At 51.2% G+C, this 20,083-nt stretch overlaps 9 protein-coding genes across 9 annotated transcripts; 4 read left to right on the top strand and 5 right to left on the bottom strand.

The window, feature by feature from the left end:
• Nucleotides 1–46: 46 nt before the first annotated feature.
• Nucleotides 47–1,351, bottom strand: N7482_008576 (SDR family NAD(P)-dependent oxidoreductase; the record flags this gene model as incomplete). Its single annotated transcript, XM_056690700.1, has 10 exons — nucleotides 47–66; nucleotides 116–194; nucleotides 248–310; nucleotides 367–455; nucleotides 513–564; nucleotides 625–732; nucleotides 787–849; nucleotides 910–996; nucleotides 1,082–1,226; nucleotides 1,302–1,351. 10 exons carry the CDS (start codon nucleotides 1,349–1,351, stop codon nucleotides 47–49), a joined length of 756 nt encoding a protein of 251 aa, XP_056540465.1.
• Nucleotides 1,352–1,862: 511 nt separating this feature from the next.
• On the bottom strand, nucleotides 1,863–2,736 carry N7482_008575 (glycosyltransferase family protein; the record flags this gene model as incomplete). The annotated part of the gene is made up of 2 exons (XM_056690699.1): nucleotides 1,863–2,585; nucleotides 2,653–2,736. 2 exons carry the CDS (start codon nucleotides 2,734–2,736, stop codon nucleotides 1,863–1,865), a joined length of 807 nt encoding a protein of 268 aa, XP_056540464.1.
• Nucleotides 2,737–3,056: 320 nt separating this feature from the next.
• Nucleotides 3,057–5,742, top strand: N7482_008574 (uncharacterized protein; the record flags this gene model as incomplete). Its single annotated transcript, XM_056690698.1, has 2 exons — nucleotides 3,057–3,179; nucleotides 3,247–5,742. The coding sequence occupies 2 exons, from the start codon at nucleotides 3,057–3,059 to the stop codon at nucleotides 5,740–5,742; spliced, it is 2,619 nt and encodes an 872-aa protein (XP_056540463.1).
• Nucleotides 5,743–6,271: 529 nt separating this feature from the next.
• Nucleotides 6,272–8,369, bottom strand: N7482_008573 (sugar porter family MFS transporter; the record flags this gene model as incomplete). The annotated part of the gene is made up of 8 exons (XM_056690697.1): nucleotides 6,272–6,456; nucleotides 6,504–6,601; nucleotides 6,670–7,100; nucleotides 7,172–7,179; nucleotides 7,234–7,778; nucleotides 7,847–8,071; nucleotides 8,143–8,219; nucleotides 8,274–8,369. 8 exons carry the CDS (start codon nucleotides 8,367–8,369, stop codon nucleotides 6,272–6,274), a joined length of 1,665 nt encoding a protein of 554 aa, XP_056540462.1.
• Nucleotides 8,370–9,917: 1,548 nt separating this feature from the next.
• N7482_008572 (Synaptobrevin) lies at nucleotides 9,918–11,475 on the bottom strand (the record flags this gene model as incomplete). Its single annotated transcript, XM_056690696.1, has 3 exons — nucleotides 9,918–9,950; nucleotides 10,006–11,019; nucleotides 11,074–11,475. 3 exons carry the CDS (start codon nucleotides 11,473–11,475, stop codon nucleotides 9,918–9,920), a joined length of 1,449 nt encoding a protein of 482 aa, XP_056540461.1.
• Nucleotides 11,476–11,855: 380 nt separating this feature from the next.
• Nucleotides 11,856–14,614, top strand: N7482_008571 (uncharacterized protein; the record flags this gene model as incomplete). The annotated part of the gene is made up of 6 exons (XM_056690695.1): nucleotides 11,856–12,129; nucleotides 12,181–12,370; nucleotides 12,423–12,891; nucleotides 12,949–13,066; nucleotides 13,138–13,934; nucleotides 14,021–14,614. The coding sequence occupies 6 exons, from the start codon at nucleotides 11,856–11,858 to the stop codon at nucleotides 14,612–14,614; spliced, it is 2,442 nt and encodes an 813-aa protein (XP_056540460.1).
• Nucleotides 14,615–15,308: 694 nt separating this feature from the next.
• On the top strand, nucleotides 15,309–15,812 carry N7482_008570 (GMC family oxidoreductase; the record flags this gene model as incomplete). The annotated part of the gene is made up of 1 exon (XM_056690694.1): nucleotides 15,309–15,812. One exon carries the CDS (start codon nucleotides 15,309–15,311, stop codon nucleotides 15,810–15,812), a length of 504 nt encoding a protein of 167 aa, XP_056540459.1.
• A 1,023-nt stretch (nucleotides 15,813–16,835) lies between these two features.
• N7482_008569 (putative lipoate--protein ligase) lies at nucleotides 16,836–18,269 on the bottom strand (the record flags this gene model as incomplete). The annotated part of the gene is made up of 3 exons (XM_056690693.1): nucleotides 16,836–17,087; nucleotides 17,144–17,251; nucleotides 17,307–18,269. 3 exons carry the CDS (start codon nucleotides 18,267–18,269, stop codon nucleotides 16,836–16,838), a joined length of 1,323 nt encoding a protein of 440 aa, XP_056540458.1.
• Nucleotides 18,270–18,539: 270 nt separating this feature from the next.
• Nucleotides 18,540–19,855, top strand: N7482_008568 (bifunctional chorismate synthase/riboflavin reductase [NAD(P)H] ARO2; the record flags this gene model as incomplete). The annotated part of the gene is made up of 3 exons (XM_056690692.1): nucleotides 18,540–18,574; nucleotides 18,626–18,987; nucleotides 19,047–19,855. The coding sequence occupies 3 exons, from the start codon at nucleotides 18,540–18,542 to the stop codon at nucleotides 19,853–19,855; spliced, it is 1,206 nt and encodes a 401-aa protein (XP_056540457.1).
• Between the last annotated feature and the right edge of the window lie 228 nt (nucleotides 19,856–20,083).

Here is a 20,083-nt window from a genome sequence, read left to right as displayed (position 1 = left end):
CCCAGAAAATTCTCCTCACTTATGCCAAAACTCTCCTTGGCTATTCTTAAATCCGGAACCCGGAATCTGCTCTGGTCAGTCATGTAACGACCTAGTGTGAAGTGGGAATCCATACCGATCTGGACTGTTTGACCAGTCATGGAGGTGTTCTTTGAAATAGAGAGATATGCATCCGCAGTATCCTCAACCTCGGGCTACAGGAGACTAGTTAGAATTTGACTCAAATGAAAAGGCTATGAGTGCCTACTGCGTGCTTGAGCACGGTCTTGTCCGTCCAGCCCTTGATCTGCTCCGGAGAGAAGCGCTGACCCTGTGATGGGGTTAGTTTGACTCTATTGCTTCAAGGTTGTTTGACATATCACATACCCATTCAGTAAGCAGGAGACCAGGCAAAACAGCGTTGACCCGGACTTTGGAGCCCTGAGACTGCGCCAGGCACTTCATGAGATGTATTGCTATGATAGTGCGGTTAGTGATGCGTTTTTTTTGCCGAACAGAGAGAGCTGGCTTACCCGCCGACTTGGTCACGGCATATGGCAAACTGCTACCGCTAGGAGTAACACCCTGGGAAGAAGAGTCAATGTAAGTGTCCAAAAATACCAATAGTCACATATGAGGACTTACCGCAGTCGAAGAGGTGATAATAAAGACACCGCCTTCAGGGTTGGCATTGAATGTAGGTAAAGCAGCCTTGAAAAGGTGGAAGCTGCTCTTGACATTGATTGACCAGCACTAGATATAGATCAGCATTGAATCAAAAGGCCTGGCTCAGTAAAAAAAAGTCACCTTGTCCCAGTCCTCATCATCCATTGCATCGAGGTCGCCGAAGTTGGTCATCTTTGTCCATCCCTGTTGAGACATTAGTACTTTGCAAAGAAATCTGCATATAACCAATGCAAGATATCCTACAGCATTTGAAATAATGACGTCGATGCCTCCCAGTTGTTCAATAGTGGTCTTCACAGTATTGATGCAATCGCTCTGGCTGCCCGCATCCTGTTTCAAAAGTGACATTAGCGACGTCAATCGCTCGAAGAGTAATAGAGCTGACTCCAGCTCTCACGTTGATGGAGTCTCATACACCCTGGACAACAATTGTCTTCACGTTATACTTGGCTGCAAGATCCGAAGCGACTTTATCGGCAGTCTCCTTGTTCGACGCATAGTTAATGGCGACATTGCTTCCTTCGGCGGCGAATTTCTGAGCGATGAGAGCACCAAGACCTCTATCAAATTTCCATTAGCCCCTGACCGGCAAACATACGACGGTCTTCCTTCCCCCGCAGGGAAAACAGTCATACCGCGAGCCACCGGTAATCAGGACATTCCGGCCGAGCAGAGAGTAGGGCATGGTGAATGGATCGGGTCGGTAGGTTGTGGTTTCAAAGAAAGAGCCTTAGTATGACTCGGCGGAAAAGGGACGATTGCTCAAGATAAGACGGATCGCTTCCGTGAGGGGGAATGCGGGGTTAGATGTGCGATGCCACTAAGACGCGCGAGGCGTGGTGGATCATCAGGTACAGGGGGGATTGGGACGGGATTGTTCCCATGCTTGCAATTTCCCTCTACTTTGAGTGCAAACCATCAATGCCTCTGGAAAATAGCCCCGAAGCCCTTGCTGTTATAATATACGCTCTTTGTAGGCACCGAGGGAGAGGGTTACTCGTAGCGCCCCTAGATAAGACGGACTCATCATCCCCACATCGGGATGTGGAGGGAGAACCACTGCGGCATGGGGCTTCGGCGAGAAGGCCGAAGGATTATTGAGTAAAAACTTATATTTTTTCTGTGTTCAGACAATTGAAGGATTTAAGTCAAACTATGCATGTGCTTCGTTTTAAGAGATGCCCATGGGCCAAAGTTCAAACAACAACCCAGCCACAGTATTCTGTTTTCTTCATTCCCCACCACGCGCGGCGTCCAGCCAGAGTAGGCCATTGAACGAGGAATTTGTCGGCAACAGGAAGAAGTAAAAATCCAGAGGTGCTTAATGTCCGGACACGTGCCCACGATTCTACATAAACAGTCCGCAGCCTCGATATGTCCGGCTTGGAGCCGCGGCCAGCGGCCCAGCGGGAGACAAAGATGAAGGATCGAATAAGCTTCGCTGCGAGTAACATGCACACAGCGACGGCAGGGCCATTGGTAATAATGATATCAGGGTGAGAGGATTGAAACTGCGCAGGAAGTCGGCGCTGGGCTGGGTGTCGTCCTCCCAGAACGAGAAGGCAAGCCCAGAAGCACCGGAGTGTAGAATAGGGTGCGGTCAAGTATGACTGATGTACCCGTCGTGCCCGGGGAATGGTGACAATATTGTAGTCCTTCGCGTTATTGTCGCTCTCTTCCTTTCGCGCAAATGTATCTTCGAATTCAACGGCCTTTTGAGCGCTGAGGGCATCTCCGGAGCTCACGACGTAGGTTCGGTAGGTGTAGATGGAGGATTTGAAAGTATTCTCCAACATGTAGAGCATCTCAGCTGTGTGGCCACCGCTACCTAGCACGACAAGGATGTGAACGGGCGTGCCCCTTTGGCGGACTTTGGGGATCGACGCATTCTGGGAGATTGCCAGAGAGAGCAGGATGGTCTGGATAGACAAACGTCAGTTCGAGGGAGAAGCTCATTATTATTAGGAAACCTCCAGTCAGACACACAAGGACGACAAGAAAACCAATTGCAGCTAGAGGGGCCAGAATCTTTAAGGAAAGTTCGCAGAGGATCTGCGGAGTCGACGCCATGATGTCACTGCGGCTGCGCGAGGATGGTCAGGAGTGTAAGGCGTTGCTATGGAGAAGAAGGCATGGTTGGATGAGGAAGGAGCCAGACCAGAAGAAGTCAGGGAAAGGACAGCCTTTATTTCTCCAAACTTTCGTTGTGGAAGTCTTTCTTTGGGGGAACATTGACGCTGTCGCGTCTGCGCAACACGTGCCCCAAGTGGTCTGTGCAGCCCGGGGTTTATTTTCTGGGCGCTTTCCGATCGTTATCCTCCCTTCATACCGCGACAACACCCGTCTTTCCCTTCGTGCTTTTGCTTCGCAACTCCCGATGTTAATATGTCATGGCGCTCTTTTCCAAACGTCTGACCTGCTTTTACTGTGGGCGGCGCGCTTCCCAGCCCGTTCGGGGGCCGGTTCGCAAATTCCACTGTGAACATTGCGAGGCCGATAACTATCTGGACCAGGTGCGCGCATGAGACACGGGCCAACCCTTGAGAGAACATGCTAATGAGGTGTCGTTGACCATGATAGAATGGAGATATAACAGATCCTCCGGCGGAGGACACAAATCGCACGATCCCGGGACCCGACGTCTCGAGCCCGCCCTTCGGATCGACTGATTTCACAAAATCCAATTTGTTTTGTTCGCAATGTATCCGCAACCAGCATTTGTTTCGAACATCACTAGCCGGCTATTTCCCGCCTTCCGATGACCCAACAGATGCCGAATATGAGCGCGGCTACGAGCAGTTCAAGAAAGGCCTCGAGAATACATACCCCCAAGTGTGCGATGCCTGCGAGCCCGGTGTTCGGGAAGAAATTCGTAAGAAGGGGTACGAAGCTAAGGCAGACCATCTTCGGCGCATGATGGACCGCAGCAGAGCAAGCAAGGCCTTAAGGCAGGTTAGGGATCGCAGTTGGCAAAGCTTGCTTGTTTACGCCGGCGCCTTTGGATACTGGACCAGTGTTGGTGGCCAGCTTGCATGGGATGTGACGAGTGCTTTGACCAGCCCTTATCCACAGTACGATCTCGGAATGTCTTCAGACGAGCCGGTGTCTGTCTTGTCTTGTGTGAGGCAGGCAGTTCTGGTGCGACGTCTTCCAAGTGAATGCTCGTTTGACCTGGCCCCTACAGCAGGCATTGCGCTTGTCGCGGGGAGTCTCTCGCTATGGTGGAACCCGAAGTTGCGCATGAAGATAGAGGGGAAAAACGGCAGATTTGCTGGTCTTGGGGAGTACTACCAGGTGCAGCTCATTGCACTTGTAGCGCGGTGTGTTTTCTGGGCACTGCTCAAGGACCCATCTGCAAGCGGACTTGAGCCTACATTACCTCCCGCCTTGCATATTTTTATGATCATTTTCACACTCCTGTCAGTCGTGATTTCACGTCGTGTTGTTGATTACAATACCCGGCCGCTGGTGGATTGGTCCGACGACTCTTGGGAGAAGCCCTTACGAAGCGCCGGAGCATCTCCTATACCCGGCTCCAGTGCCTCAAGGTCTAATATCACACCGAGGCCCGCCAGCGGCCCAATCGACCAGCGGTTTCCATTGGAGAGATTGACATCAGATTTGCCTTCAGCGAGAAAGTCGCCAGCATTTCCTACTCCTCCCCCAGAGGTTGACGAAATGGAATGGACTCCATCAGCCCCTCAGCCAATCATTCAACCGACAGTGAGTGTCTACCAGCGGAACCAGCCTTCGGTTTTTGATGGTCCTTCCCCGTTCACTGGCAGCCTTCCTGCCGCTCCTAAGCCACCAGCGTGGAATCTCCGCGCTCAAACCTCGACAAAGCCAATTGAGCAGGTCGTTCAACCAAACCCATTCCACAAAAGTCCATCCAACCCACCAAAGCAGTGGCAGGCGAATCCCTTAAGCCCGGAACCGGCGTTTAGGCCCCCGACATTCTTTCCAACGAGTGATTTCAATACATCAACTGGGTTGGAAACATTATTCGAGCGTGCCTTCGACATTGACCCTGAAGGGCCTAAGAGGGATTGGAATCAATCAACACCCAACCAGAAACCATACATCCGTCCTTCAAGCCGTCTTGTGTTTCAGTATCTTCGACTAGCGCTGTTGTTGGGATCCATGGCCGCCTGGACCTTCTCCCAGAATCACCAACTTTCAATTCCAGGAAATTACATCGAAGCTTGTGCTTTAGGTAGTGCAAGTCTGATTGCGGGCTTCGCTCTTTTGGAAGCGGTGAAAAGGCCTCTGGCTCATTGGAATGGCATGGAAATCTTAGTCTATATTACCGAGCTTGCAGCAGCTGTTCACCTCGGAGCTCATCTGCCACAAGCATCCTACGAACGAGAATACTTTGACCGCTATGGCAAACTGCTACTCATATTCATGGCTGTTCAGGAAGGCCTTGGAGTGTTGGCCTCCTACAAAGAGGCGTCAACTCTCGCGTACCCTGAAAATCATCAATCGAACAGCCCCATGATACAACAGCCTGTGTCACCGCAACCCTCGTCACCGCAACTGTCGTCACCACATCAAAATGCTCTTGCTTGGTCTCCAACCCATTCCACGTTCAGCAGCCCTCCTCCAGCTCCTTCCATCGCATCGCATTCAGAAGCCCCCTCCCTTTCTTTTGCAACCACTGCTGGCAGCTCCAGCTTCTCTTCAGGATTATCTTCTACATTGCCACCTGCTCCAAATTACCGGATCCCTTCTTCCCAGAGTGTGAATCGCTTTCCGTCACCTCGGAAAAACCCACACAGCTTCACGATGAGTGATCTCCGAGAGAACGACCCACCTTCAGACTATGATCAAGACTCGGATAATGAGACTGTGGCCACTACCGCTACGACCATGACCGATGCTACCACCCGCAACATTCGGTACGGCCGATATCCCAACTCGGAGTACAATTCTCCCTTTTCTCCAAGAAGAAACGAACTTGGTCCTGGTATTGGCGGTCTGAGTTTGGAGGACCGTCCTGCTTCTCGGCGCATTACACGCAGCCAAACACAGCAAGGCCTAATGGGGCGAAGGCTCCCAGGTCGTGCTATCAGATGATGTTGACTTTGCTTTTTCGTTTCGGTCCCTACTATTGCGTTCACTTCTTTTATACTTTGCAGACTGTCATGTTCCCTTTGGATTTCGTCCATTTCTGTCCCGGGTTTTTTGCATACGCAGTTAGCAATGAGCCACGCTACTCCGTGATTTCCTTTTGATATCGTTAATGGGTGGTCGGTTTCAGCGAGCACCATGTTCATAGCGGCGGCGGTTATATTGTTTTCTTTTCATCTTTGTTGTTGCCATCTGCGAGACCGCTATACATACCTGGCTCAGAGATTATGATGTAAATGATTTGACGACATGAGCTATGTGAATATATTCAATTTTACAAATATATCCGATAAAACCCACTTTGAAAAGTGTATGAGCTAGGAGATGTCTTCTGCGGACCGCAGTTCAACTACGTTAAGGAACATCTACAAGCACCGACAATTCAGGACCAGGAATGAATTTCCTCAACGGTAATCATGAAGTGACTGAGTTCAAGGCCTTCAAGATTTACGCTTTCGCTAAGAGATTCATCACATTAGTATCGTTTCATACCAGGCTCCATGTCAGCCAAGTGTGTAGAACGATCAACACGCTCGACATGAGATTCAGCAGCATTATATGCTCCATCCACAGTGGCAGTGCCCTGCTCCGGATCAGCAGTCTTTTGCTGGACCAATTGAGTAACTCCGAAGAGATCATCCATCTTCTCGAGAGACAATCCTGGAGAAAGACTGGTTAGCATAAATTGTCCCTCAAACGGTGCATACGTATCGGCTCAATGAGGAACTCACCCTTTGTCTCTGGAATAAAGAACCAGACAAAGAAAAACATGGAGAAGCAGAAGCATGCGAAGATAATGTATGTCCTGAATATCCCAGGGTTTGACGTCAGCAATCACCACACCTGTAACCTCTCAAGATTTGTGCAACTCACCCATAACCATTTGCACCGACAGTAGTTAACATGACGGGCACCGCCCTAGCCACAACAAAGTTGAACAGCCACTGTGTCGCCGCGCCAAAAGCAACATTCAGAGACCGGAGTCGGGCACTTGGGATCTCGGAGACATAGATCCAGCAGACTGGACCCCAGCCAAACTGGAAGAAAGACGCAAACAGGAAGATGCAGACCAGGGCGACGTAGCCAGCCGGAATTACAGGTGCACCCTGGACTGGAGGTGCGATGCGAACGTACAAACCAATGTACAGCATTGCCATTCCTTGGGCTATGGATGTCCAGAGAAGCGAACGGCGGCGACCGAGGGAGTCAGCGACGAAGATGAGGAAGACGCCACAGCTGACCATTTTCACAATGCCGTAAACGCCTGTTGCGAAGAGGTTGGTTGCATTACCAACAATTCCCAACTGTTCCAGAAATGTTAGGAAATTTATCATGTTCTCGCTTCACAGGAAATGCTTGTAGCGAATGGGCTCACGTTTTTAACTGTATGCTGTTAACTTCCATGTCATGTTAAATTCCACGTCGGAGGCAACTTACAAATCTGAGGACTATAGTAGTTGATAGCGTTTGTACCGGTCATCTGCTGGCAGACCATCAAGAAGATCGAAATCATCGCGCGGTTTCGGTTACCAGCGATCAGCCACATCTCCTTCATGAGGTCCCAGAATCCTGAGCCACTGATGAGAGCACGCTCCTGTTCCAGTTGTGTCGCGATAGCTTGGAACTCCTCTTCCACATATGGGTGGTCAGGGGGAAGCGCTCGAACTGTAGACAAAGTGGCACGCGCTTCTTCCCAGCGGTCCTGCTTGGCCAACCAGCGGGGCGATTCGTTGCAGAAGAGCATTCCGGCGAACAGAAGGACTGCTGGAAGGCCTTGCATTGCCAGAGGGATAATGTACATAGACGAGCCTGTCAGATGCAGCAGAGAGCCATAGTTGATCCAGAAAGCAAGCATGATACCTGCGGTGATAAAGAGTTGATATAGACCGGTGAGCCCACCGCGAATCGCGCGGGGTGCGTTTTCTGCGACGTAGAGGGGATTGATCATTGAGGCCGAGCCAACTCCAAAGCCAGTAATGAGACTATGTGTTCGCATCATCAGTATATGCCTTTTCATTAGAACAAAGCCGAAGAAACATGTCGACCCTACCGTCCAATGTACATGGCTTCGAGATGACCACTGGCGGCAGTCTGCATTATGACACCAACAACTCCAAGCAGCGCGGCACCGAGAAGGGAATATCTTCTCCCCCATCGATCGGCGGCGGGGGAAGCTATCAGGGCCCCAAAGAAGCACCCCGCTTGAAGGGTGGAGACGATATTGGCAGATAAATTGGCCTGCGCAGTCTTGCTAAGGCCCTCCAGGCCGTACTTGCTGGATTAGAAAAATCCATTAGCTTGCTCTAGGGTCAATGGAGAGAATATTGCGGGTAAAAGGATGCTTACGCCTGAAACGGTGGCATGGTGAGAACCCCGCCAATGATGCCAGAGTCCATACCAAATAGCATTCCACCAAAGCATGCCTGCAAATGTATCAGCGAAAAAAAATGCTATGCGCGGGAACAGAGGTTACTGACCGAGCAGGCCAATGCATAGACCCTCCAGCCATAAATCTCCTTAGGGTCAGTTCTCATAGCCTCATTGTGAACGATCTTCTGTAGTAACCAGGACATCTTGACGGTTCAGCCAGTCGGGATGCGGTAAGAAGAAGAAGAATAGCGAGGTGATCCAGGCCAGCGGGGGGAAGATTGTGCGAAGAGAGTGTTTTAATCCAGCCTGCGGCAATGGTCCAGGATACTCGATCGCCGTCGGTTACTGATATAACACGCGAACAGACGACGGGGAAGCTCGGTGTCACCCGCGCCAGCTTCTTGGGCCTCTTGCCAGCCTATGAGAAGCGGGATAAACACGCAGACAAGGCGAGGAGACATGATGGAAATCTTCCACGAATCCGAGAAAGTCCTGCACAGCCAAGGAGAATGGCCACCACATGGCCCGGCGTGGTCAGAGCGGCCAACTTAGCGAGAGCAGGGTCGCTTTGTGGCTCACCCAGCTTTGCGGGCGCAGTGGGGGTGCTGGGGTTAAGGTTCAGGGAAACACGGGCAGATCACCCCCATGGGGGATGAGCTGGTAGGCTTCTGATACGACGGTAACGCGGGCTAGTCAGTGCTGGGCAGCTGTGAATGTATTGTGGCTAAATGGATCCGAATAGCCGAATGACGGGCTATCCTTACTGAATAGGGTGAGATTGCGGGGAAAGGACAGTAAGACACTCCTCAATCTGGCCTAGGCAGTCAGATCGTTGTTGATGTTGGATCCAGCCATAAATGAAGATAAGCAAGTGCCGAGCAAAAAGACCATAGCCTGTTAAGTGTGCTCAAACTCGATAATCGTCTCACGCTCTGGGGAGGCCAGGGTTCAAAATGGTGCATCCTCGGCTGCTCTTAGGTCTCCAATCACCGGTGAAGCTGTTACACAGATACCAGGATATATTTACTTTTGCTTTCATCCAGACATAGGGAGGGAATACTTTCTGCAATTTGAGAAATGCCAAATGTAAGTTAGGGGTGTTGGTTTATCTAAGTGTACACGCAACCTAGACTTATATATAAACGCACCCCACCAAGAGATAAGCACGTAATAAAGCAACCCGTTCCTAGTGGAAAGGATCCCATCCGCATAATTCAGCGTTATCTATACAGTAATACCATAGACAGATTGCGTAGCATGTTTAATAAGGTAATGGTATGGAGTTGCGCTGGCTAGAGAATTTACTCCAATGCAAGTTGTCAATTAACCAACGCAAGAAACTCAGTGGGGAACCTACCAAGAGGTCACCTCTTGATGCTAATCCAGTGCCCAGGTGGCAGTTTGGGGGGTTTGGCAAACAGAGAGCATGAACTTTGATTTACCAGATCTTGCCCATCATCAGAACACTACTGATACTGCTTACCAGCAGACTAAAACCGCTTGGCATAGTCTCCTTACTGGTCGCTCTGTCTCCACTTTCTACATAGCCTCCCACATCATATGCAATCTTCCACCAAATTTTTGTTGCAGTAAAATTTTAGGTCCTCTTCCAGTGGAGAGAGAATCTTCTCTTCCACTTCATCGCGGAATTTGTCTTCGGCCAGTGATGTGTATACCGCGTCTAGCCCGCATACACATCGCAAGACACTATTCTTATAGTTCGGCCCACAATCCATCTCATTGGCCAAGCGTCACGCTGTCAACGGGTCGGAGAATTCTAATGGCTATATTGAACGTTAGACCATACCATTCTGGGAGATGTCTATGAAATATGCATACCAGGTTTCTTTCAACTTCATTTTTCAAGTCCTCAAACACCTCCCGGTACCACAGTTCCAAGAGGACGACTCCAAGTGAAAATAGGCATGGAATTGATGTGCCCAAGTGGGCTTTTGGAAGAGCCTCTGACATAGATAACAAATCAATATTCCGAGTGCCAAAGCTGCGTCGGATTAACGGGCTGTCGAAATCGACCGTCCCGTCCGATGAACGCAGGAACGAAATGTCGAATTTGTTCCAGCGATCCGTCAGCCACTGCGTGGTATGCAGCTGCATTACCGACGAAGCTAACTTCAGGCCCAGTCGAGATCTTTTCTCCTGACGAAAAGATTTATCACGCAGAACTTGGGCCAGAGACACGTTCTCAACGCTTTGAAAGCTCGGTAGTCTTTGCTGGTGATCTATGGCCCTTAAACGATGCTTCCGCCCTCTCTTACTTGTAAGAAGCCCCAGCCACTCCCATGATGATATTGGACCTATAATTGTTGTGCATAGGTCCGGAATGTCCTCATAATAGAATGCCGGGGGAGAGGTTGGTTCGATGGCGAATTTCACTCGGGCATGATGCTCACTGTCTTGACAGGAGTCAGTTTCCTTAGTTATCCAAGGCTCCATCTCAATTTCCCGCCAGTTCCACTGCGAGCAAAACGCAACTTCTGAAGTGAATATAGCGTGGAAATAGAGGCTCTTTGCAGTAATTTTTGCGCTGCGGAACTCTAGCTTTATGTTCACCTCGTGCCGCAGCGTGCAAGTACAGCCAGGTGATGTTGGAAATTTGTCCTGCAGGGTTTCGAATAGGTCAATCGCATGAGAACGGATCCGCGTGTAGTGTTTGGTACTTTTACGCGAGACGCGGCGAGTAGTGATGGTAGGCTGATTTTGTTCCGTGAGCCGCGCCAGGAAGATATTCAAGCGGCCGGCTTCATCAAGGTGCTGGGTGATGCTATCCTTCTTTAGCACGAGAATAATCTTCTTCCATCGCCGCCGACCAGTTTGCGTTTCGAGCGGTTCGGGCTACACGAGACCCTGTTAGTCTCCGTAGCGAAACTCAATTGGCACTAAGCTTACTCGATCGTTGTCACCATATTTCGTCAGCAATCCCTTGATCTTTGCCAACTCCTCGTTCATATCCTCCACTGTGTCCAGATATTGCTGCACAGACTTTTGGCGGAAGATATGTTCCTGGACAAGATCTCCTTCCCGCCATCGGGCGTCTGTGGGATCCTGCATCATCTCGGCTATCTCTTCCTCCCCTACTCCGCATTGGCAGGCGACATCCTCCACGAACCGCTTGCAAGAGTTGGTGAAGCTGGCCTTCTCGCGGGCAAGACCTCGACCGATTCGCTTCAAGACATGCTGGTAATGAAAGAGGTCACTCACTACACTCTTTTCCTCGGCATAGAACTTGACGGCCTGGGTGATGATCGGGAAGACAGCCAGGACGACTCCAACTATCTCGAAGCCGCTCATGGTGAGAAGAAACCACCGAGAGAGAGACCAAGACAACGCTTCTGAGGTGGCACAAAGATCTTTTGGGAAAGAAAGGCGGGTGTGAAAGAATGCCGTTGAGAGAGATGAGGCTGGCGCTTATGCTCCTCAGGGAGAGCGCACCGACCCCGCTTCGAGTGAGACGCGGCAATCGTCGTAGGGAAGATTCCAGCCGAGACGGAATGCCATTTGCAAGCAACCCAAGAGGAAGATCTGGAAAGCCTTTATGCCCTGGATTGTCTGAATCTGAACTATTGAACTATTTCACCAGATGAGACAGGATTTGGGTGATACGTAGCCCACTATCAAGCCCATACCCTTCGCCTTCGCGTTCTCCCTGGCCTGGCAATCTAGCGTCTAAGATGGATTCAGAGCGAGACCCATCGATATCTTCTCTCATCACGCTGTGCATTCGTGAATTCCACACCCTGCTAGACTCTGTTCCAGATGAACAAGATGAGACCCGCCTGAAAGGGCTGGATGATCTAGGAAGGCTACGCGTGTGGATTGGCAATTTCGGTGCACATCGCAAGCAGACAGACAGGCTTTCCTTGGACTACCGACTTCGAGAGACGCCAGACTTGCACCGTGAGGTTCGAAACCATATCGATGACATTACCGAAGCCATTCAAGGAGGTATGCGGCCTCCCCGAAACCAACATTTGAATTGTCACTAATTATACTCAGCGGTCTCTCTTTTATCGGTGAGAGAAAAGTCCACGCAAATTGAAGAGACCTCTCCTGCCTCCGAATCGGACGACTCGGGTTCAGATGATTCAGACTCGGACGAATTTTGGAACCAGGTCAAGGCAGAGAACGACGGCCATTCGAAGCTGGACGAATATATGCACGACATTCAGTATACCATCACCAGTCTGTAGGTTCTCCTTCGCCTGATTCTGAAATGAAGTGATACTCAGGCACTGCAGTTACAAATTTTCCCTGACTCTTCAGAACCCAGCGCACCGCGACCGAACAGCGCAGGCCTCACGCATTGACCTCAGTCATTTCGAATTCTACGACATTGGGCATGTGTCAGAGAAATTCGGTCTCCCACGAGATAGCATACTTGCTCAGCGCCTTGGCAAAGCAAACACCAAACGCCGCCAACTCCTGGCGTATCATAAGGATCATACTGAGAAAATATCCAGGTATGTCGATGTGGCTGAGAGAAAGGCCATCGAGACACCAGTAGATCCGGCCAACCTTGGTCAGACCAGCAAAGGAGCCCCAAGCATCTCGACGAAATGGACACAGGATACCACCGTGTCCACAATCAACTGCCAGGACTTTGATGTTGCGTCCGAGTCGGGACGAACCAAGTTTTCTGCATCAACTTCGACCGCTGGCGACCAGGCGCACGCCTTGATGCCGCCGCCGCCACCACCGCCAGACGTGGTAAACACAGTCCAGCGTGTACCATTCTTTTGCCCGTACTGTCACCAGACGATACAGCTCGAGAATATGGACGAAGACTGGAAATACCATGTATACAGTGACCTGCGGCCCTATATTTGCACATTCGGAAACTGCGTAAAAGCCAATCAGCTATACGACAGCTACACAGAGTGGAGTGAACATGAACGGCAGTTCCATCGCCGAGAATGTTTTGTAATTTGTGCTTGTGCACTTGTCAATCCGAAGCCTCCTTCTGGAAACATCTCGAGAAGACCCATCCCGAAGCATTTACTGAAGACCAACGACAGGCGGTGGTAGAACTGGCCGAACAATCCACTTCTTCTGCGCAGCAATGTCCCTTGTGCACAAAGGCTCCCATTTCAAATCTGAGTCGCTTCCAGCAGCATCTAGCCCGGCATCTTCAGCAGTTGTCTCTTTTTGTACTGCCCCGGCCCGGGCCTGAAGAAAATGAACATGCAGCCCGTGATAGAGAGTCAAACGAATCACAACAAGCATTGATAATTGATGATGAGGCGAGAGGGCCGTTGAAGTCTACATCAACAACTCAGAATCCATGGCGTATCGAGGAAGGCCGAACTTTGAGTGAAGGTCCAAGCTCAGACGGCCGGCTTGAAATCATTGAGACGAACCGTCTAGGTTCCCGGACCACGGCATGGCGTATCGAGGAAGGCCGAACTTTGAGTGAAGGCTCGAGCTCAGATGACCGGCTTGAAACCAATGAGACGAACCATCTAGGTTTCCAGGAACAAGTGGCCACGGCACGCCAAGAACTGGAGGCAAACGATAGCACTCTGGGGCCTGAAAACTCGACAACTTTGGAAAGCATGGCCGACATAGCGTTGACCTACCCGGATCAGGGCCGGATTGAAGAGGCCGAGATACTCCAGTTGCAAGTAATAGAAAGACGCAAGACGATATATGGCGTGGAGCATCCTGAGACGCTAATAAGCATGGAGGATCTAGCGTTAACCTACCGGAGCCAGGGCCGGTGGGAAGAGGCTGAGAGGCTCCAGTTGCAGGTGGTAGAAACTCGCAAGGAGAAGCTTGGCGAGGATCATCTTACGACGCTGGAAAGCACGGATAACTAGCGTCGATCTACCGGGGCCAGGGCCGGTGGAAAGAGGCCAAGAGGCTCCAGTTACAGGTGGTAGAAACTCGCAAGGAGAAGCTTGGCGAGGATCATCCTACGACGCTAAGGAGCATGGCTAGCCTAGCATTGGCCTACCGGAGACAGGGCCGGTTAGAAGAGGCCGAGATACTCCAGTTGCAAGTAATAGAAAGACGCAAGACGATATATGGCGTGGAGCATCCTGGGACGCTAATAAGTATGGGGGATCTAGCGTTAACCTACCGGAGCCAGGGCCGGTGGGAAGAGGCTGAGAGGCTCCAGTTACAGGTAGTAGAAACTCGCAAGGAGAAGCTTGGCGAGGATCATCCTGCGACGCTAATAAGCATGGAGGATCTAGCGTTAACCTACCGGAGCCAGGGCCGGTGGGAAGAGGCTGAGAGGCTCCAGTTGCAGGTGGTAGAAACTCGCAAGGAGAAGCTTGGCGAGGATCATCTTGCGACGCTGGAAAGCACGGATAACCTAGCGTCGATCTACCGGGGCCAGGGCCGGTGGAAAGAGGCCAAGAGGCTCCAGTTACAGGTGGTAGAAACTCGCAAGACGAAGTTTGGCGAGGATTATCTGTCAACGCAGTGATTATGATTATCCTCGCTTAAGGTCGACTTACAGATGCCTTGGCTTCGATGGAATCCTGCCTCTCACTTCAGAAGCGAGTCCTCGGCCTGACCATCCAGATACTCTGGCGTCTCTTGCCTCCATGAAACAATGGAATAGCTAGAATGCATGTACCTACTTTCCTCCGAAACTAACATTCCTATCATATACTTCTTGTAACCACATTTTTTGAGTGAAGCTGCTTGAGGCTACCAAACAGCCATGGACTACAAATGAATTCCGATAATTGCAACCTTCCAACGATAAATCGTCAGATCTGTATTATAGTAATATGATCAGCTCTGAAGGGTACATTGAGATGCGTACTTTTATTATAACTAAACCTGGCCGAGGTATAGGCCTTTGGAGAAGCTATCCACAAACATTCCGTCAACACCAAGTAAGATAAAAACGGTTCCTAACACATAGGGACTTTCTGGAATAGAAAGTTACATCAGGATGGAGATGGACACGGTAGGCCAATGGGATCTGGATTCCTTGAAATGGTAGGTTTCCCGAGAATCGACGACTACCTGGAGAAAGTACCCGAGTACAAAAAAGCAAAGGCTGCAAATGGTGACGAGGATCCTTTCTCCCCTCTGGCCAGCCACACTTTGAGCTCGATTTCGTTTGCTTGCTCGGTAGTGAATTCCAGTGGCATTACCCTACCCCTATAATGGGCAGCTATATTACCGTGATGGTCGATCTCGTTCGTCCTGTTTCCGATCCGGGCGAAGTCACGCTCAATAGCGCCGATGCTCTGCAGCAAGCCAACATCAATTTGAATTATTTCAATAATGACCTCGATATCATCGCTATCCAAGAGGGTATCAGATACAGCTATGATGTCTTGAAGCATGGCGACGGCTTTAAGGATATTATTCTGGATGAATATCCATGGGAGATGCCGTTGGATGACGATGAGTTGATGAAGAGAACTGTGTTGGATCGGTCACAGACTTCATTCCACCCCTGTGGTACCGCCCGTCTTTCGAAGACTATCGACCAAGGAGTTGTGGATCCTGCACTCAAGGTTCATGGAATCCAGAACCTACGTGTGGCAGATGCGTCGGTGATTCCCGTCATTTCAGACTGTCGCACTCAGAACTCCGTCTACATGTGCGCCGAGAAAGGTGCTGACGCGATCAAGCTGGACCACAGAGACATCTACGCTCATTAGCTTTGCCTTCTGCAAATTCTCATCTACATTCCCTTCAGATTGTCATGGGAGTTGCGTTACTGCACGTGAGATTATTGTCTTGAGAGGAAACAAGAAACAAGATTGGGATACGCCAAATTGAGTGAAGGTACTACTCGGACCCGCGGCGACTATATAAGTCAGAAGATTGAGCGGTTATTCCAGGGCAGTCGCGGTCTCCAAAACTTTGTACATACTTGAATAATTCTAATCAAAAGTTTGCCAGATTCGAATTCGAGGGTTCTATTCCTTTGCTTTCTGCTGGGATTTCTTTTCTGTCCAGCCGGATAAGGCACGTTAGAGGCTGTATGACGATAGTAATATGTTGAACTGTCATAATGGAGGACAGCCTTATCTTCGAGATATGGAGATATAGGGCACGCTTTTCGGCGAGGGGCCCGTCACAGAGGGTGTCCAGCATGCTAAGGGCGATGATTGATTGTCGACCGACCGGGGCTGGGGGAGATGTGGATTATAAAGTCTTCGGGATATAGTGATTGTGGGCACTTAGAACATGGAATCGGGAATTAGGGAAGAAAACTTAAAGGGGACTTAAATCTAATTTTGCTATTTAGGTAGGATTGTGGTCTCTTTTATAGTTAGTTATTGCCCGTGAGGGGGAATCTACATTCTACCCGGCGTAGACAATCACGTCTAGCTCCTATAATCTAGGTTATTATATCTAATAGCGCAAGATAATACTAGATTTATATCCTATAACCATAGGCTATAGTTCACAAGGAGAAACAATCATATAGCAGCCGTGGGTTGAGATCAAAGCATTCTATTGGTGTACAATGGCATTGTCGTTGATACTAAGGGCCTTCTACGAAGTATCACACCAGTCGCCCCTAGGGATAATCGGCATGGCCATTACCCTTACATACCCTACCAGAACGTCCGAATTATAAGATATAGCCCCCATCGAGCCCTTACTTTTTTGGTTCTTTAATGTACAGTGGGCTTGTTTACCGGATATAAAATACAATATGCCACAGAATGACATCAGTTCCCTCCTAGTAAGTCGCCCAGATAATCAGCCAACTCCTGCACAAGCGCATCATCGACACCGTTACTTCCTGCCAGACCTTGACGTAGCATCTCGGTCCAACGCTCGACGGTGATCTCATGCAGCTTCTGGCCATTCAAAACCTCATTCACACGGCTGGCCTGGTCGGATGCTACAGACACATCTGGCGAGACGGATATATTGCTTTCAATGATGGCACCATGCTTTAGGCGGAGGAACACACGGGTCTAATGATGGTTAGCAAGTGCGTAAGGAATGCCGCGGGCGTTTCTGGTAGACTAACAGAAGGAGGAAGAGAGGCTGGCAATGGTGCACGTTCACGAGGGTCGTCCTCGGTGGGGTATGTGGAAAAGGTGAATTGTGGCGTTTGAGTGTACTTCCACTCCAAGGACTGCCATCAAACATGTTAGTGATCAGTGTTGATTAACAAAGTCCACTTTACTCACGCGCAACTCAGCAATTCCTTTACCAATCTCTGGGTCCTGGTCCCCTTGAACCTCTCCCACAGTGCCCATGACCCAACTATCACCGGCAAAGATCTCAGGTTCTACGGCATGCGCTCGTCGTGCTCGGCGGACAACGTCAGCGTGAACACCATATAACCGGGCAAATTCCTCGACCACGTTGTCCATCACTGCCTGCATGGAGAAGAAAGAGTCCGCCAGCGCACTCGATACATTTCCTACAGGTGACCGGACACTCTCAACGCCTTTCGCCAAGATATGCCCTCGTGCCGGAGAGCGCAGGAACCGACCCAGATCATGGATATTCGGCGAATCCAGCAAGCAAGTGCCATGATGCAAGGCTCGGTGGCGGGTGAGCTTGAACGCGGAACCGGAGACCTTTCGGAAAGGCGGCTCATTGCGACCATTGTGCGTCTCTGGGGGGGTCATGACAATATCATGTCGATCATTGACACTGGTATTGACTGCACCAACGCAGTGCAGCGCCCGAACCACCATCTCCGCATGCTTATTGCGAGTAAACGAAGTGCGCGGTGAGATCACACTATAATTGAGGTTCCCCTCATCGTGGAAGACAGCTCCGCCCCCAGATCGCCGTCGGACATAGACAGCAGCATCATCCTTACCCGCGCCAGGCCGACGGTCATTGTAGAGCGCGCGGAGATCTGTCTCCAGCCAGGGATTTTGGTTGCGACCAATGACCACACATGGCCGGTTGATATAGAGGAATAGGATGCTGGAGTCGGCCGGGGCATTTTCCAGCAGAAAATGTTCGATTGAGAGGTTGACATAAGGGTCGGTCGAGAGCGACTGGTAGATCTGGTGCTGGGACGATGGGCGACGGGCGAGCTCCGCGAAGCGATCAAGCGGATAGGAGGAATTGTGGCGGACGCTGCGCCTCGCACCACTGTGCAGCGACGAGGCCAACCATCCTCGGGCGAGCATTTGGGGAGCAAGGGAGTTGGCATAGTTGGAAATCGCGGCGAAGCACGCGGCCGATAGTCGGCTGCGCTAGTCCCGGATAGGAAACTATCGATGAGTCGATTTTCGGTCTTGTCGGGTCTCTTTCTTTTTTTCGTGTCGCATCATCCCTGCCCGACTGCTGGTATATTGTTGGCCTGCTTTGCCAATTGAATCCAGGCCTTTCACTCAATCTTACATTCTCTGACTTTCCCTCTGTCTGTTAAGTCTGACCCGTCCGGTTAATCCGCCAATATGTCGACGTGGGGTGAACATTTCCGAGTCACCACGTAAGTTGCCCCTCAGCACCAGAACACAGCCAGCAGCTCACAGCCTCTCAGCTATGGCGAGTCTCACTGCCGCTCTGTCGGCTGCATTGTCGACGGTTGTCCGCCCGGCATGCAACTCACCGAGGACGACATCCAGCCGCAGATGACTCGCCGCCGTCCCGGCCAGAGCGCCCTCACGACCCCGCGAAACGAGAAAGACCGAGTAGAGATCCAATCGGGCACAGAGTTTGGAGTCACCCTGGGTACACCAATTGGCATGATGGTCCGCAATGAGGATCAGCGCCCCAAGGACTATGGTGGCAGCACAATGGATCTGTACCCCCGCCCCAGCCATGCCGACTTCACCTACCTCGAGAAATACGGCGTCAAGGCCAGCAGTGGCGGTGGCCGCAGCAGCGCCCGCGAGACCGTTGGTGAGTAGTACAGCGCCCCAGGAACAAGAGCCGGTCTCCCAACTAACAACTATCCATAGGTCGTGTCGCCGCCGGCGCCATTGCCGAGAAGTATCTTAAGCTCTCGCACAACGTCGAGATCGTCGCCTTCGTCTCCTCCGTCGGCAACGAGCACCTCTTCCCCCCAACACCCGAACACCCCACACCCTCCACAAACCCGGAGTACCTCAAGCTCTTGGAGACCATCGACCGCCAGACGGTGGACAACTTCGCGCCCATTCGCTGCCCCGAGACAGAGGCGTCCGCCCGCATGACCAAGATAGTCGAGCAGTTCCGCGACGCACAGGACAGCATCGGTGGCACCGTGACCTGCGTGATCCGCAACGTGCCCGTGGGTCTGGGTGAGCCGTGCTTCGACAAGCTGGAGGCGAAGCTGGCGCACGCGATGCTGAGCATCCCCGCGACCAAGGGTTTCGAGATCGGCTCTGGCTTCGGCGGCTGCGAGGTGCCCGGCTCCATCCACAACGACGCGTTCGTCGTCTCCGCCGACCAGCGCCTCACCACCAAGACCAACAACTCTGGCGGCATCCAGGGTGGCATCTCCAACGGCGCCTCCATCTACTTCCGCGTCGCCTTCAAGCCGCCTGCGACTATCGGCCAGGCCCAGACCACGGCCACCTACGCCATGGAGGAGGGTATCCTCGAGGCAAAGGGCCGCCACGACCCTTGCGTCGTGCCCCGTGCTGTGCCCATCGTTGAGGCCATGTCTTCGCTAGTGATCATGGATGCCCTGATGGCACAGTATGCGCGCGAGAGCGCAAAGAACCTACTCCCCCCTCTGCCGGCTACTCTGCCCACGAAGCCGGCGACCGCGCCCAACGGTGCGTAAATGCGTTTGGGTCGACGTTGATATTGATGTTAAATTTGAAACGGGCCACAAAAGCAAGTCGTAATGTGTCGGGGGCTTCCAATTGAAAACAACTTATATAGACATCATGTCGTTTTCCCTGCGTCCTATCTCCTGATGTTCGGGCTTATGTTTTCTGTTCCTTCGTGCTGTGAAACCTTGTTCGCGGAGTTTTTATATATCCAGATGTCCATGTGGACTAAAGACAAA

Source organism: Penicillium canariense (assembly GCF_028826845.1).
Source record: "Penicillium canariense strain IBT 26290 chromosome Unknown utg000006l_segment0_segment0, whole genome shotgun sequence".
NCBI lineage: Eukaryota > Fungi > Ascomycota > Eurotiomycetes > Eurotiales > Aspergillaceae > Penicillium > Penicillium canariense.
Note: the sequence above shows the minus strand (reverse complement) of the source record. Positions and strands in the feature narration are given on the sequence as shown.